Here is a 17,310-nt window from a genome sequence, read left to right on the forward strand (position 1 = left end):
AGGGGCAGTGTTTTAAAACAAAGGAGGCGGGGCAGTCAGGAAATGACAGTGTGATTGGACGATGTTAGTGATTTCCTTTATCACTCAGTGCCCTTTGAGCAGTGGCAGTGTAGCATGGCACCATATGAAGTCCCAGCCAAAAGCTAAGCTCTGTGACTAATCCTGTTTGCCCCTGTATGGGCAACATGTCCCAGTAGAGTGGGGAATGGTGGCCTGCACACGCACCCCTCATTTGAGGGACCCTAGTGGGACGCCCCAGCATCGCTCCCCATCTGGGACAGGGCCTGCTCACGCTGGGGGGTGCAGAGAGGAGGGGGTTAAGCCTGAGTGCCCAGGCATTTACAGACCCAGACACGCCCCCCTGCCCATGCCCCACCTGGGGTACCCCATGACCCCCCTTAGACCCCCTCGATCCCACAGCCATGGACAGAGCCACACTCACACACCGAGGACCACCAATAAGGATAAAGGCAATGTTAACACAGCACAAGCTAATCCTCTCCAAGTATTAAGCGATTCAGGGACATCCTCCCTCTCTCACAGTCTTCTGGCTCAAAATGGCTGCTGTGCATCACCCACGTGAGGATACACATTGTTGGTGGTTGAAGTGGGTTTCTGAGTTCCCGCTCTTCACTATAAAGAGCCTTGTGATTGTGAGAAGGCATTATATAAAAATGTAATCCATGATGATGATGATGACAATGATGGTGGTGATTATTATTATTATTGTTATTATTATTATTATTAATATGAGCTGGCAATTATAGCAAACAAGGACTATGAGCATGACTGGCTCCATTGGTAGCAGTGCTTACTACAGCGTACCACCTGTCTAGTGCAATATTTTGGAAGACCTGCATTTAATTAAAATATAAATCCAGAAGAAAGACTTAACTAAAAAAGATACAGTATTATGGATTAACTGGCAGTTCAAATAAAATAAAATAAAAAGAGTGTGAGGCCAAATGTGACAATGATTGGTCTCATAGCCTCACAGTGTTGGTTAAGTGAAGTACTGTATCCCTCATAGCCTCACAGTGTCGATTAAGTGAAGTACTGTAGCCCTCATAGCCTCACAGTGTCGGTTAAGTGCAGTACTGTATCTCTCAGCCTCACAGTGTTGGTGATGCAAAGTCTGTCTCAGAGAGGTACAGTGCTGGTTCTGTCATGCTGTTAGCTCCCACCTGGGACGTGAACCTGAGGCGTTATGGGTCAGCAGTGCAGAACTCTGACCCGATCTCCTTACTGCCGCCCCGATGTCCACCCAGGGGTCCAGCTGTCCGGCAAAGGAACGGGGAAAACGGGTCCGTGTTCTGAGGCAGATTTGGGCGTGACCTCTGAACTTGAGCTGCGACTCAAACTGACCACTCTCTCCATTTACGGGGTCAAAAAGTCACAAAGGTTCCAGCCCATGGTCACAGTGCTAGTGATTATGACACAGATCAGATTATCAGGGTGATCCATAATCAGCCGCATGTGTCCGTTGCTGTAAAAGAGACCAGCGTTGAAAAGGGAACCTCTGGCTGGATTCCAGAGCTGCATGTTCAAACCTCTGAATCCATCCTCTAATAAGCAAAACCCCTATTTCTTGTTCTTATTGTTTGCATTCTGTCTTTTCTAAAGGGGCCTACTTCTTGTTGTGCACTCCATCTCCATCAGTGATTTCCCAAAACTCAGGCAAGCAGGGGCCTATGCCAAACATCCAATATGTGGCTTTTCAGACACTTGGTGGTGCTTTAGCCTTTGATCGAAATGCAATTTCCAACAGTATTAAAAATCCCCAGTCAATTTCCAATTTACATTTGTTGGTTCCACCTTGTTGGACACAAATTGCAGCTGACTGCATATATTGTACAAACAATTCAGTCTTTCATTTCAGTGTTTAGTATACATATTGTGAATGCAGTTATTTGAATTTCTTTGGCTGTGATACGTAAAATATTTAAATTGTTTCAAAATAAAACTCAACTTCTCCATTGAATCCTTGAAATTTGGGTAGCCCTTTAACCAGTCTGTGAGAAGATTGCAGGTCTGAAGACTACCTGGATTAACTCTCAATATAGTATTGCTTTTATCACGTATATCTTTCTATCTTAATATACTAGCACTTTCATGTTACACTTGTGTTTTCACCTGGCACTTATACTTGTATATCGTTATCTTGACATTGTAGCTCTATCATATCTCGTCACGCCTCATTCTAGTTTCACTTTCATAACTTTCTGACCTAGCCTATGCTTACTCTCTGAACTGGACTTGATGTTCATGGCTATGGATAACTGTTACATAATGAGTATTGCACGTACCTTATTGGACACTGTGTTTTGTAGTTGTCCAGTGACCTTCAGCATGCACTTATTACGCATCACTTTGGATAAAAGCGTCTGCCGAATAAATATAATGTAATGTAAAACAAAAATTCAACAGCAACCATTTTTTTGAAAGCCATACATTATTCAGATTTTAAATGTCACAAAGCAACTCTGGTTATTATAGGCCACACTTATACATGGCAAATATGGGTCCATGGTATTTTTTTACTTTAAATATTTTTAATGCTTTTATGAATTCCTCAGTAAGCTGTTATTTTGCCCTGGATGCAGTCTCAGAGCAGCCTGCTTGCTGGTGCAGTGTTGTGTGCTTAGTTTATTCCCAGGCTTGAATGCCCTTAAGGAACATGTTTAATTTCATGTTTTCAAACAGGGAACATTTCAGTCCATTAAACCGTGAACATAATTAACGAAATATGTCAGCAATTTGTAGTCTCTTATTCTGTATACACCAGGGCATTTGCGTCTGCTTGGCCCTGTAATCATGTCTTGAAGCTATCCCTTTGTGTTCACACATTTTATTTTCATTTGAAAACAAAAACGTTGTTTGACCGGCAGGGCACTGTCATCCTGGAGCTTCTAAACAGTGTTGCAGGAATGTGGGGTTCTGATCAGTGAGTGGATTATGCAACAGGGACACATCAACAGGGTCACATTAACATAAATAATGCTATAAAATTAAAATGTCTTATGAAAAAAAAAAATATATATATATATAGATATTCTAACTTGAAATCTGCGGTCATGGATGGTTGTGGCCCTGTGCGACTGCATAGTGTGTTTATATCAGCAACCAGCTGAATCCTCTAATTTCATGATTTAAAAAGTAAGACAATTGTGACAAAAAAGAAAAAAAACACCAAACAGATTAGGAATATCTGCCTACTTCTGTATTATCAAAAAGTTTCCAATACCATAGATATTTCCAATACCATAGTCAGTAATGTCATGGTATAATCACCACGCAGCTAGATGAAAATTGCCACGTATTAAACTCATAGACCACGCACTTGTACCAGTACAATTATGCCCCATGTAGATAAATTGGTTTTATGAAGCAGTAAGAAACTACTGAGCCTTCTTCTGACATCACTCCATATGGGTGAAATCTTATGGGAGATTTAAGTCATCGTCATTTGTCTAATTCATGTGGTGATATACCGTGTTGAGGAGTTTATCTCTATGAAAGAGTATGAGTGCCCTCCACTGGACACATATATATTTGATTTCACTAATCATTAATTAAGGCGGGTAAACTTGAGCTACCATATTGAGCAATGTTGAGAGGGAGTTCAGAAGGACATCCTGTGGTCATAGCAACTGGGGAACATTGAAAGAGGAGAGTAGGCAAACAAAAAGCATTTGGGTGGACAATTGGTGGTTGAATGTGGCTAAATATGGACCTGGTGTGAGAGAGATAGTGCCTGTAAATTTACCTCCATGATTTCTTTCTAAAACCAAGAGTAGATATGGATTTGATTGAAAGCAGGAGAAAATGGGGTGAGGGGGAGGATGTGACTAGGTAGAGGTATATTGATAGTAAGTGCTATTAATTTGTTAAGATGTTCACAGATGGATCTAAGGATCCAGACAGTGGCAGGGGAGGAGCAGGGGTGTATACCCCAGAGTTTGATATCAGGCCATATAATTGATTGTCAGATCAAGTCTCCGTGAATATGGCTGCGATGATGGCTGTTATAACAGGCTTTGAGATGCATGCACAATTCACCTACTGTGCTGGATTGTGGAGAGATCTGCTACTAGAAATGTATATGTTGTTATTCAGACTTCACAGAATGGGCATTACAGTACAGTTTTGTTGGGTGCCGACACGTGGGTGTTGGGGGAAATGAAGTAGCAGACAAATTAGTAAAAAAGGCCACTAAAGAAGGAACTGATTGATGGAAAGGTCCCATTAGGCAGAACGAACACAAAAGCAATTATCAGGACAGCTGTCAGGGAAGAGTGGCAGGAACAGTGGAATAATGGCAAAGATGGCAGATGGCTATACAAACTGCAGACCTCCGTTAGGGAAAAGCAGGTTAAGGGGAAAAATAGGAAAGAGGAGTATTGGTATTGGCCAGGATAAGGTTGAGGCACACTGTTTGAATTCCACTTTGCGGTTGATGGGGAGACACATAGATGGGTGAGATGTGTATGGTACCAGAGACTGTTCAGGATGTAATAATGGTATGTGGCAAATTTGTCAATTAAATAATTATGTTATTTAACAGGATATTGGAAGGCGGTGGTATGGTTGGTGATATTAGAGACATTTTGGGTGAGGGGGAAGGTTCAAGTAGGAATTATAGGGCCGTACTGCAATATCTATTAGAAACCGGTTTGGATCAGATCTTATTACTGGCCTAATCTGCTCCACACTCCAGCACACTAGGTGGCAGTAATACACCTTTCATGCAAGTTACGAACGGCAATGGACAACGTCGAATAAGAAAAAGGTAAGGGGAGTGTTTTTTACATGGCGGCATATTTTCTGAAGCCAAAACAAATCGGTTTGGTTTCACGGTTTGACTGGTTATACTGAATTATTTGCACATAACGTTAGTATGGAGAAGAAAAAGAAGTTTAATATCAATTTGGACAATTCAGTTTTCACAAAAGAAAGAACTCCGGTTTGTAATCTAGTGTTTTATTAACTTTGTCGGTGTGTCGGACGGTGTAATAATGACAAAATGAATGAAAGTATGGCTGAGAATAGTGTAGCTTGATAATTAGAACACAACATTAAAGACAGCTGCTGACCTCCGCAATGGATGGACAAATGGCTGTATTATCTAGCTAGCTTAAGCGAAAAGGATAGAAATGTGTCTGCTTATCGAGTGCATAACCTGACATACCCAACGGATATGAATGAAGTAACGTTAGCTACCTATTTTGAGAACGTAGCTATGTTCTCAAAATATGGCATCATTAACGTATTTTGCTAGACAACTTTAGCCTGCCTCACACAATGATTATAACTCTCTAGGAGACACCCTGCTGTAGGTATAAGCTCTACATTAGGGTGTCTGTAGCTCCAGTCTTGCAGGTTGTGTTTTAGTGCTTAATAAATTTGATCTTTATTTAACTGGTTGCAAACGTTAAGGTGAAAACCAGTCCATAACTAGGTCTGTCCAGAACCAGAGCGGTGACCCATGGTCATGTTATGATGGGCTATTTGTTAGACTAAATGGATTCTTGAGCCGTGCGGTTAATTCAACGGCATCTTGAAGTCGTTACGCAAAACAATCTGTGAGCTTAATTCACATGAAGATCAAATATAACGGATTGTGTAGTACAGTGAAATATGTTTTAACTTAAAGTCCTTTGTGTGTTTGTGGTCGGATGAATTTCAGGCTTTTAGGTAATGGGCAGTAAGGCTTCCTATATGTTCATGCACCATTTGTACTAACGTTCATTTTTACTTTGTCACTTTGGACAGGTGAAGCCCTTGTTTAAACCCTCTTCTGAAAACAGCGTAGGAAACCCATCGGTGTGCGTGTCCAATGAGCCCACAGCGCCGTCCGCTGGCCAACCGCTGTCCTATGCACAGTTTATTGTCCAGAGCAAGCGGCAGGTGCCGCCGCAAGCCACCGGTCTCCCTGAGAGAGGAGGCGCACCGGGGGCAGGAGTGGGGGGACAGGTTGCCAGAGAGGAACACGGGGAGCCAGACTCCAGAGGGGGGAGCTCAGGAGACCCCTTGGGTTCCACAGAGCCAGCAAAGCCCCAGGGGAAGGCTGCCGAGGCAGAGCCCCAGGCCCCTCTGGAGGGGGCCTTACAGGGACAGGAGGAGCGAGGAGGTCATAGGTCAGAGACTGCCCCCAGCAGCGTCCCCAAGATGCTTGGCACAGGAAACAGCATTATCGTTAGCCCCAGACAGGTAAGAGTGACTGGAAGCTGCCAAAATGGTGAAGTAAAGCCATTTTTCTCCCAAGCTTCAAATTGCCGGCTGTGCCTTTTGAGGTACTGTGGAAGTGCCTGCACTCCTCTGATGCTCTCACCTGTGAGCCAGTGACAGAGTTACTCTATTGTTCACCCTACAGGACATACAGCTCGAAAGGAGAGGCAGACACTTTAAAACCCTACAGGCCACACATAAGTACATCAGGGAGCCAGTGACTACACCGTACAAGGCTCAGAATACTGCAGGAGAACCAGTGCCTATTTTACACGGTATTTTTCTCCATTTAATCAGAGAAGGAGCACAGAGGGTAATGGATAGAGATGGTATCACAGTACAGAAAGTAGGGATTCATATGTGGGTTCAGAGTCAGACCTTCTATGGACACCTGAGAAGGACTGGTTGAAGGGTTAAAGGTTGAAAAGTGTAAGCGCATGCTGTACTGTGGTCTTCAGAGAGGAAACCCCATCCTGAAGTTTGTGAGGAGCGTGCCGTGGGAGTTTGGTGAGGTGGTGCCAGATTACATCCTGGGACAGACGACCTGCGCCCTGTTCCTCAGGTCTGTGTGGATCAGTGACTTTCCCTCCTGCCATTGGATAATGGCTGACCGTATGTGTGCATCCTTCATAGCATGGCTCAATTCTGGGAATTTTCAAAATATGAGATTTTCCAAGGAAATAGTTTCCACAAATTTAAATGAAATATTACAGAATTTATGGGAATTATTTTTGTTGCAAACTGATTCCCTGTTCTCTCTGATGTGTTTATTCTTTTTGTCATCAGTTGAAATATATTCTTCATGACAAATAAAACCTTTCTTAGGTTATAGCTTTCAGTTGTATTTGCGACATTGCTTGCACATTTTTCATCAGAAATGTCTTTAGGCCCTGAAGACCGGTACTTATGTGAGTGTGTGATACCCTGTTTCTGTTTCCCCCTGTGCCTGCAGTCTGAGGTACCACAACCTGAACCCCAATTACATCCATGACCGGCTCAAACAGGTGGGCCAGACCTTCATGCTGAGGATCCTTCTGCTGCAGGTGGATGTGGTAAGAGCAGACCGAGGAGATTCCTGCTTCCTTTTCCTGTCGTTTCCTGTAATCGAAGTAGCATTTTTATCCTCAGTAAACAACAGCGGTTTTGATTTGTTTGATTTTGATAGCGTTTCATTGAGGTTTGTAACTGTGACTGTGAACACGGAGTGCTGTGTGGGTTGTTTGTAAATGCCGCTGTACTTAAACAGGTATTGACTTATTGATTGTTCCATTCCATTAATCTGTTTCAGTGTTTCAGGCATTTCTGTCTGTGTATTGACTCCCACCCCACCCCCATCTCTGTCCCCCGCTTCAGAAAGACCCCCACCACGCCCTGAAAGAGCTGGCCCGCATCTGCATCATGGCCGACTGCACCCTCATCCTGGCCTGGAGGTAGGGGGAGATGGTGTTTATCTCTTTCAGTGAGTTAAGGATGGGTCACTGCTGTTAGGCTGACTCACTCCCTTGTTCTAATAACATTCTGTGGTGTACCCATAAGCCCCGAGGAGGCGGGGCGTTACCTGGAGACCTACAAGTCCTACGAGAAGAAGCCCGCTGACCTGCTGAAGGAACAGGTGGAGAAGGACTTCCTGTCCAAGGTACGGACTGCAGAGGAACAGACCGAGAGACAGACAGGAATGGAGAGAAAACACTCCCCCTGCTTGTCATTTACCATCTAATCCATTGTCACCTGGGGAGGCCTGGGCCCCGTATCACAAAGCAGTTAGCTGGATAACTGTGCTGAGTAAAACCTGGAACACGGACTCAAGCAAAAAGAGCGGGTTTTACTCAACGGGTTTCACTAGTTTAACTCTACTCCAGGTGAAGTAAACCCATCCATTGATTCTCAACTTTGCTCAACTCACTCAGGTGACCGACTGTCTGACCACAATCAAGTCCGTCAACAAGACAGATGCCATGACCCTTCTGTCCACGTTTTCTGTAAGACTTTATTTTCTGGAAGGATTGTTTTTAACCATCATATTTATAACGGCTCTCTGATACAGACTCTTTACATTTTTCTGCAGAAATATGGTGATTTTCAGTGAGAAACATGTTTTTGCTTGTTCTGAACAGACCATAGAAGGGATCATGAACGCCTCTAAAGAGGAGCTTGAGCTGTGTCCCGGCCTGGGACCACTGAAGGTCAGTGAGTGACTGTGTAGTATGGTGGTTAGGGAACGGGGTTTGTAAATTAAGGTTTGCTGGTTCAAATCCCAGGGGGGCCATGGTATTGCTTCTGTGAACAGTCAGGTGTACAAGGGGGTTCTATGTGAATTAAAGAAAAAAAATGCTCAGTGGAGAATAAAAGCTCAGGGTTTTTCCTGGCTCAAAATGGGACAGAGGCAGTACTTTAGTTGTGATCAGATTTACCACATATTGCTATTAATGTGAATTATACTTTTAAATTTTCAGTAATGATCAGATGATGACTGTTCTGTTTTTCACCTGCTCTTCTCACAAACTCTCTTTAAAATAAAAAAAATAAAAAAGATTCTACTGGCCATATCTGCAAATTTGATAACTTTAAACGGATAGGATGTAATTCAGGAAATCTTTCGGACCCGTCTGAACTCAGAGCTTCATCTGATCATGCACTCCATGCATACAGTGCTGTAGCTTTGTTTTCTTCATTTGCACCTTTCCTAGTGCATTGTGCTGATTACGATACAGCGCAGGAGTAATGCTGCTATTGCAATCACAAATGCTGAAAATCCTCTGAGTGCAAGGCTTGCATTTATAATCTTTTGTGCAGACATCAATCATATTTTTGTGGAGGTGGCACCAAATCCTACTGAACTCTAAGCAGGAAAAGCCCTGGAGCTATAAGAGTGGCGGGCATGTCTCTGTATAAACAAGTGATTGAGAGTGACTGTGTTTTGCTGTGTTGATCGATGTCTTGTTGCGTTGTTACATTTCTGTGCACTTGTTGGTTGCGTCTCTCCTGCAGGCTCGAAGGTTGCACGACGTGCTCCACCAGCCCTTCCATAAATCCAGGAAGAAGGCCGACGCGTAGGGCCAGCAGCCAATCATGATCCCCCCTGAGTGGCATTTCTCCTCCTACTGCAGCTCTTAACCAATGAGGATCTGTTGCTAGCATGTTCCTGGAGGCCTCAGACTGGACACAGCAGGTGATCTGATGTGCTGTGTGGTCAATAGCTTCAGTGAAGCTGAGGGGTACAGAGTTTCAAAGATATTGAAAACTTCTGACTTCTATTAGTCTTATCTGTGGAGTTAATTTCATGCCAACGTATTTGTAAATTTTTAATATTGTAAACCACACGTTTTGTACTAGTACACAAGTCTGCACATTCAACTGCCATTTCTACCAGTTTCTACCATTCATAGCAAGAGTACTTTGGTCATGATTACCTTTAAACCTGCTTATCAATGTGGGAACAGTACTGTGCTGAATTGAAGCTTTATTAAATGTGAAGATAATGTATGCTTGCTATACTGTACTTGTTATACTGCTCTTATGCATTTGGAGGTGCATATCTGTGTACTCAACATAAGAGCAGCATAATGTCACAGCCATTTTAGCACAAGTCAATGCAACAATAAACTGATTTATTTATAAATCTTTAATACAAACATACCAGCAAATCAACCCCATTAATCACAATAGTAAAGACAGTGCTGGCTCATTTACAGCTCTCCATTCAAGTTTTACTTTGATTAAACATAGTAAACAGTATAAAGCCACCTCTTATCAGATGTATAGACCTGTATATGTATAGGTCAGATCTAGACCTACATGTATAATATCCTGGACTTAAGAGTACGCATCCGATATAGTGCAATGCTTGGAAAACCAAGGCCGTGGTTTAGCTTAATGCCCATAAAGAGACCCGACTGAGGATGACGAATGAAAGAAGAAACTCAACAGAAATGGCTGCGTTTGCAAAACCATTACCCATACATTCATTTTCTCCCCTGAGAGAGTCAGAAAGGCCACTGGGTTCAAAGGGCTCTGGCCCGTTAACACATTCCACACAGACTGCAAGTTTAAACGTTATAGGGATTCACCTGAAGCATTAAACTCACCACTCACTGTGAATTATTTGGTGTAGACAAACGTGTTTTGATTGAATTAAAGTCAGTAATTGATGGCTCTTTGCATCTCCACCCATTAGGGGGTTTACGGAAACATAACTCCTCATCCTTACCAGGTTTGAGGTTCTCTTAAAAGGCAATTTGATTGGTTAAAGCCACTGGTCTGGGTATGATGTAACCCCACGTGGTGCTATTACTTCCCTTCACACCCAAGCAGGGCCTCCACCAATCAGCAGCAGAGTTCAGCAGAAATGCCACTAACCCGTGCCCCCCCCCATTCCCCAGTGCTGCATTCACACTGTACAAAAGCTCCTTTCTCACAGTGATTCCAGACATTTGTACGGAGTGACAGCGTCTCGTTGGCACTGAGGGGAAAGGGGGTTAGTATCCAATTAGAGTGCGTCTGTGGTGCATACAGGATTGGAGTCTTCATTGGTCAGTCTGCTAGCTGAGCCAGCTTCCGTGTTTCAGTCTGTTTCCTGACAGTGTTTCCCTATCTTGGTTGCTCCTTTGGGGAAGGTGGACAGTCCGCCCCTGGCATGTCGCTCAGTCGTAGTGCAGGCTCTTGAAGTTGAAGCGCTTCCTGTCTGAGAAGCCAGTCATCTGTGGAGAGGAGACATCCATTCACAATTCCCTCCTTGCATGCTGTTAAATCTAAACTTGGACTTCAGCTGTAAACTGGAAACTTAATAGCAACAATGAAGGTGGCTCACCTGATTTGGATCTTTAGTGAAGTATCTCTTCTCTATGACCTGAAAGAAAACCAGCAGCAGACCATTGGCCATCACAAGTGTCAACACCATGTATCAGAAATACTAGAGCAGTACCAGGCTTCAGGATGATGTACTGTCTGTCCTTACTCGCATACAATCACATGTACTCCAAGGACAGCGAACATGTGTGTCTGTATATTCAGGACTTTTTTTACAGGTGGTGTATTTTAACCGGGATGGCAGTAGCGAGTCAGTGAATCTCACCTTGTCAAAGAATCTGCTCAACTTCACAGCGTTTGATGAGCCTGCAGCAAAGTATCGTGGGTTTGTGCAGTCCTGGAAGAGGGGAAGAAAAACAAACCCTCTAAAACGCATTTGGAAATTTAAGTATTAGAATGTGCACTATAACGGATGCAGGGACTGTGACTATCAGTGGAAAGTTAATTAAACAGTCATTTTTTCATACAGTATACCCCTCTGGTGCAGGAGACTGGTATACTGAAGTGTGGTCTACTGCCCACATCTGCTCTCCGATGAATGGGTGTCCATATTATATTCACATTATAATCGCTGGCAGATGACAAAATCTTGTGTCTAAGGATTATGCATTCTATCTCTGACCCCAAGGTTACTGGTGCAGGGACATGGGAAATCCAGTCAGGTTTAACCTAGAGTTAGCACCTTTAAATAAGAGGAAGAACCAGGTTTAACCAGGAGGAAAAAAATGGTTTAACCGAGATATAGTATCAGGAGTAACCAGGAGTAGTGGTCAGGTTTAAGTGGGAAAGCATTGTGTTTATCCAGAAAAAATGATCAGGTGTAACCAAAAGAACGCACCAGGTTTATCTCCTCTGCATTGAAGTCTTCGGACAGGAAGGCAGTTCTCTTCAGCACGTCATTGCGCTTGTTCTCCGGGATCTGGTCAAACTTGGTCCCGATCACAAGCAAGGGGAGGGAGTTTTCAGCGAACTGCTCTCTGTCGTAGTCACTGGGGACCGTGTGGGAGGAAATGGCAAAGCAGCCGTGAGATTTTGAAGAACAGATCTGGCTTGCTGATAAAACATGTCACGTAAATTCAAATATTTGTGTTGTCAGTCAGAGACATACCCATTTGTGACAAGAACTCCTGTGGGTGACGAATCTTTATTTAAGGCCTCTAATGACCAGCGGTACAGATTCTGAGAGGATTTCTTGTTTGTTAGGTCATGGACTAATACAATGCCTGGAAAAACAAAATAACACAAATATGAAGTTGTAAAGGAAATCTGATTACACTGACTGCATTAGTGTGTTCATCCTTATGGTTATTGCTCTTTACCATTGACAGAGCTGTAGAAAACTGATCGGGTGCTTTTCACACTGCTGGCGCAGCCCACGGATCCTCCAACATCCCATAATTCAATGTAGAATGTCTTCTCATCTGGAGTTCCCTCTTTGTAGTCATGGACCTGTCAAACAGTGATTGTGTGTAAACTCCAGGTATTTTCATGAGCCAGTTTACGTGATTATACTTAGTTGTCCGAAGTTATCGGTTGGTAGGTAAACTGGTAAACTGAGTAAGCAGGGATTCGTATCATTTTCAAAACCATTCGGAATATGAGTTTACACGAACATGTAACAATATCACCCGTACACGAATCAAAACAAGAATTAGCATACTGTTCAATTAGCTAGGAAATTGAGGGCATCCCTTACCCGCACATCAACTGAGCAACCCACTGTCCAGGATGGGTTGCCCAGAACTTGATTTTGACACAACAAATGCACAAGAGACGACTTCCCAACACCTGTAAGATGAAAATGCACCGTCTCATTCAGTTGTTAGCTTGGACAGTTACAACTAGCAGAAAATGTTATATTCGACCTAGCTCGTTAACGTAGTTTGTCAGCTGATTGTCAAAAAGAATGCGGCTAACAGCTAGGTGGTTATAATTATTGTTAATATTTTATATATTAAGTATATTTTAAATTATTATTTTTATTTTTTTTGGAACATTAGCTAACTTTGGTATAGCCGAGGACGGTTGCACTAACTTTACTAAAAATAAAGACTATAAGTCTACACTGAGCTCCACGTAGAATTATATGTAAAACTAGCTAGCTAGATAAGGCCATGCTTCGCCTTAACAAGTGAAGAGGCAGGCAAAATTAGTGGTCTCCATAACTACATTGCTTGGTAATTTGGCTGAAGTTGGCTAACTTAGTTGAAGTTAAGGAACCACACGTGATATGCATGGTATTTTAACTACACGATGCACAACGCCAAACATGACTTCATATTCATATTAAAATAAAAGCAAATTGAAAGATCACTGACCTGAATCACCCAAAACCAGTACTTTAACTCTATCAAGAGAAGCCATTTTTCATAAACATTACGACGTTGTCCCGGAAGCACACACTGTACGCGACAGCTCACTCTTCTTCTTACATGATGTGTAACACTATATTGCACAGCCCGAAAAGTGTATCATCGCCACCTACTGTGCAGGAGTTTGGTTATGGTTAAATACCACACTGAGACTGTAGGTGGAAGTAGAGTACACGCACCGCCACACTGAAAATTATTTTTTCTTAAAAAAGTACTTAGGTTTTAAATAAAATGAGACACACATTCCATGATAGTTAAACTTGTTTATTATTTAGTGTACAAATGTGAGCAGATGGAGCGAGATTCAACACAGGTGGTCTGCAAAAAAATAACTATGTTTTACAGCAGCTGTGAGATGATGGTTTGTGATTTTGCTGGTTTTCCCACCTTCCTACCATGGCTGTGTGCAGACATTAGAACAGAGAACAAGTCCTATATATGAATCTAGTGTGTTTTGAGTATACACACAGGGTAGCTGTGTGTATACTCAAGGAATACCAGGAATCCGTGCTTCATATTTATGTAATACAGCGAAGGGTCTCATTCAATACTGCATTGCTTGTCTGTCCCTGTCTCTGCCCATGGCTGCTATGTGCATAGCTCTGCACAGACCTAAATCATGGCCAGACTTATCATCATTAATGCCTGGGGCAGATAGAAATGCTAGTCCAATAATTACTGTCAGTGATATAGATAGTGACAGAGCTGAGCAGAGAAAGACTTACTCAGGCTCTGGTTAAGTGGGAGGGGGGCTTGTCTATCCCCTGTTTTGATTCTGCGCGGTTACACATAGAGTTCACATAGATTCTACGTGGTTACACATAGAGTATAGAGCTTACGGGTGTTAATGTGTTCCAGTCTTCAAGCACGTGTGCCGAACGCTGCCGTCCGTTGATCTTCACTGCCGTATTCTCCTGTCCCTCCTGATGTAGGGCGTACAGCACCTCCCAGACCACCGTGAGGCTGTGCAGCAGACTCCTGAGTTACAGGCCATCCGCAATGGTAACGATGGTGATGGTGAAGATGCTGTTATCAGTGTTATTATTTTCACCATCATCATCAGATGTAGAGTGGCGCAGTTGCGTGCAGTATATTCTGGGCACAGACTCCATCTCCTGAAGTTGGCTGGGTTCCACATTGAGGGAGCACACCGTGTGCTGTAGGTCTCACATTTCCCTTTCAGCCCTGCAGCACATGTATAATTCAGCTGACCTGCAGAGAGGGAGGGGGAGGGAGCGGGAGAGCGAGAGAGAGAGGGGGGGAGCGATTCACTACATTTTAATTAACGTGCGGTAACTTTCTAATCACTGCCAAATATTGTGTGCTGCAGCCTAGCAAGTCCAAGCAAGATTTTTCTTTAAAAACATGTAATTAATGTTTTATCTTAATCAAGATCAACGGTAAAGGTGCTTCTTTAAAGTGACTTTGTGACGGTGTCTATGTAAAAATAAATTATTGAATTGCACTGAGTAAAATTGATTTATTTTTGTAATGCTTTAAATTTTATAAATGAGCTTTTTGGCACATTGTGCTAATTGTTTTCTGAGCTACATTTTCAGTGCCAGTTTCAGGTGCAGAGTGTTTTAGTGGATCTGGTCTGAATTATGGTATATTATAAAGATTATAACCCCATTAATGTTAATGAGAAGGGAGGGGAGTATAGAATAGCAACATAAGTTTGCCACTGGTGCCAAACTGTAGACACAGTGAATGTATTTATAGGTCTTAACAGCAGGGAGGTAAAGCGTAGGTGCAGTATGTGAGGTTACTGGTAAAAGCAGTGTAAGGAGAGGGTACTTGGAGTGCAGATTTATGAATGGAGCAGAGCAGATTTTGACCAATGGGAGCTGTCAGAGACACAGGAGCGCCTGTACTCCAGACTGTACGTGTGAACGTGAATGCATTTTTATTCAGCGTGCTCCACAGTGATTGGCTGTCCCAATGTGCCGTGGTTGACAGGGCTGATAAATGGGCAGAGTGCAGCCTGAGTTATTTATTTATTTATTTATTCATCACATTCTCGGCTCGATGTCTGGACCCTGTCCAGAATGCTTTGCTGCATCATGACATCACTCCATTCCTTTTCTAGATAGGGTATGATGTGCGTGTGTGTGTGTGTGTGTGTGTGTGCGGTGCGCGTGCGCGTGCGTGTGTGTGGGTAAGGGGTGTCCAGTGATTCCATCTGTTCAACTGACAAAATGATTTATCTTTATCTGTATTTGGATATAAAACCAAAGTGGTCATGGATTAGAAGTTGGGTAAACCATAGGGTTGTTCAACCTGGTCTAGGTTGGAATGTTGCTAGCTAGCAAGTCACTGTTGCAGGTAGCAAAACACTACTGACTTCAGAGTTGCTAACACTTGATGATTTTTTTTTGTAGCAGTCAGAAAGTCAGGGATGGATCATTGTAACTACGGTGGCAGATTTGCGCAGTTTGTGTGTGTTTGTTTACATGGACACGCACATATTTGTGCTTGAAGGTACTGTGCCTCAGAGCCACTTTTGGAAGAAACAAAATCTGTATATAACGCATGATCTGTGTATTTCCAAATGCCATGCTGGATTTGGATACAAGTGCGTTTGTATTTCTGTGTCAGCTTTTTTGTGTTTATGTGTGCATGCATGTTCAAATACATGCGTGCTCTATGCACAACATAATATGATCAGTCAAGCCTACCCTAGTCCTGCACAGTGATTTATTTGTTCTGAGAGTATTTCCTGATGCCCATTTCCTGAGATCTCTGAGTCTCTATATAAGGAAGAGGATTTGCTCACAGCCTGTTAAAGCCTGCATTTTATTGAATGGGTAGGGTTGCCAGTACCAGCACTAGTTCACCTTCAGCTGAATATCCCTGGTATTACAGAAGGCCACATTCACCTTGATTATGAATTCATCCCATCAGGGGGATCCACGCTGGTTATTAAGAACTCAGCTAGCGATGCCAAACCTTCCAGTCTGTCAGAATGGCGGAGGCGAACTCCATTGTAGGTTCAGCCAATAGTCTGACAGATGACTGATAGGAAATGGCACTAGTGCGTGTGTTAGTGCGCATGACAGAGCCGAGGCTTAACAAAGCAAAGCTGCCTTGAGCTACTTGTCAATCATTCAGAGTAATTTGCACACTGGAAGAGGACACAGAGGGAAGGCTTGTGTACCGGAGTGAGTGTCATTATAATATAGGGCCTATAGTATAGGCAGATTGCAATCATATGAAACATACATGCAGACGCAGACATGCACACACACACACACCCTGTGGTGAAATAAGTAGCAGAACATGTTCCGTACAGCAGCACCATCACCGCCTGCGACATAATTGAAGACTCGTTGACGCAGTGCAACTGAAGACATCACTCTAGGCTGAACACTGACAATATTTCGCCTGTAACATCACTGGAGGTTCAACACAGACATAAGTACACCTGTGTCATTACCACAGCTTAATCCCTGGCACAAACATACCTGTAATACACCTGTGACATCACACAAGTTGTGCCTTTGTTGTAAAATTTGGGTCATCGTGTTTTGGAATAAGCATTTGCGCTAGGCCTGTCTCATTACTGCAGTGTAGGAGGCTGTGGTAAATCAGGGATGTGGCTGGTGCGCCACAAGACAAGGGCAACTCTACTGGCCTAATCCCTTCCTCTGAGTGATGCTTCAGCCAATCACGTGCTGCCCTGTGGAGCTGCCAGCAGCAGTCAGCACTGGCCTGGTCTGGACCATGGCGTGCACCTACACTGTGGAAGCCGGTGTCTCAGCAGGGTTGTCCACCTGCCTGCCTCTTATTTAACTGAGAAGAAGTGCCCGTGACCCGCGTGCGATTGCCGTGGTAACTCTGAAAAGGGAAACGTGGCCGCTAACCCGTTAGCCGAGGTGCTCATTTGCTCCCCTTCCCTTTTTGC

General features: G+C 43.3%; 2 protein-coding genes across 3 annotated transcripts in view; one reads left to right on the forward strand and one right to left on the reverse strand.

Annotated features, from left to right (window-relative positions):
• ercc1 (excision repair cross-complementation group 1) overlaps positions 1–9,711 on the forward strand; it is a 32,210-nt gene extending 22,499 nt beyond the window's left edge. Inside the window, exons 1-9 of one of the 2 annotated variants that reach the window (XM_064310499.1) lie at positions 4,782–4,963; positions 5,773–6,210; positions 6,687–6,790; positions 7,181–7,280; positions 7,582–7,658; positions 7,765–7,864; positions 8,136–8,207; positions 8,343–8,411; positions 9,217–9,711. In XM_064310499.1, the coding sequence (XP_064166569.1) occupies positions 4,898–4,963; positions 5,773–6,210; positions 6,687–6,790; positions 7,181–7,280; positions 7,582–7,658; positions 7,765–7,864; positions 8,136–8,207; positions 8,343–8,411; positions 9,217–9,282 (1,092 nt within the window). In that variant the 5' untranslated portion in view covers positions 4,782–4,897 and the 3' untranslated portion in view covers positions 9,283–9,711. Of the gene's footprint in view, positions 1–4,781; positions 4,964–5,772; positions 6,211–6,686; positions 6,791–7,180; positions 7,281–7,581; positions 7,659–7,764; positions 7,865–8,135; positions 8,208–8,342; positions 8,412–9,216 lie in introns of those variants that run through there. The other variant, XM_064310498.1, reaches the window with a different exon arrangement.
• Positions 9,712–9,835: 124 nt separating this feature from the next.
• Positions 9,836–13,497, reverse strand: LOC135240677 (rab-like protein 3). Its single transcript, XM_064310500.1, has 8 exons — positions 13,353–13,497; positions 12,731–12,822; positions 12,354–12,483; positions 12,143–12,257; positions 11,873–12,023; positions 11,300–11,371; positions 11,036–11,074; positions 9,836–10,925 (listed from the first exon to the last, which is right to left on the reverse strand). The coding sequence occupies exons 1-8, from the start codon at positions 13,396–13,398 to the stop codon at positions 10,869–10,871; spliced, it is 702 nt and encodes a 233-aa protein (XP_064166570.1). The 5' UTR covers positions 13,399–13,497; the 3' UTR covers positions 9,836–10,868.
• Positions 13,498–17,310: the final 3,813 nt, after the last annotated feature.

This window comes from Anguilla rostrata, chromosome 15, assembly GCF_018555375.3.
Source record: "Anguilla rostrata isolate EN2019 chromosome 15, ASM1855537v3, whole genome shotgun sequence".
NCBI classification, from domain to species: Eukaryota; Metazoa; Chordata; class Actinopteri; order Anguilliformes; family Anguillidae; genus Anguilla; species Anguilla rostrata.

Coding starts and splice junctions, on each gene's coding strand:
- LOC135240677 (XM_064310500.1), bottom strand. CDS start 13,398: ATGGCTTCTCTTGATAGAGTTAAAGTACTGGTTTTGGGTGATTCAG. Junction 12,258..12,353: donor TTTCTACAGCTCTGTCAATG/GTAAAGAGCAAT, acceptor TTGTTTTTCCAG/GCATTGTATTAGTCCATGAC. Junction 10,926..11,035: donor TCACTAAAGATCCAAATCAG/GTGAGCCACCTT, acceptor TCCTCTCCACAG/ATGACTGGCTTCTCAGACAG.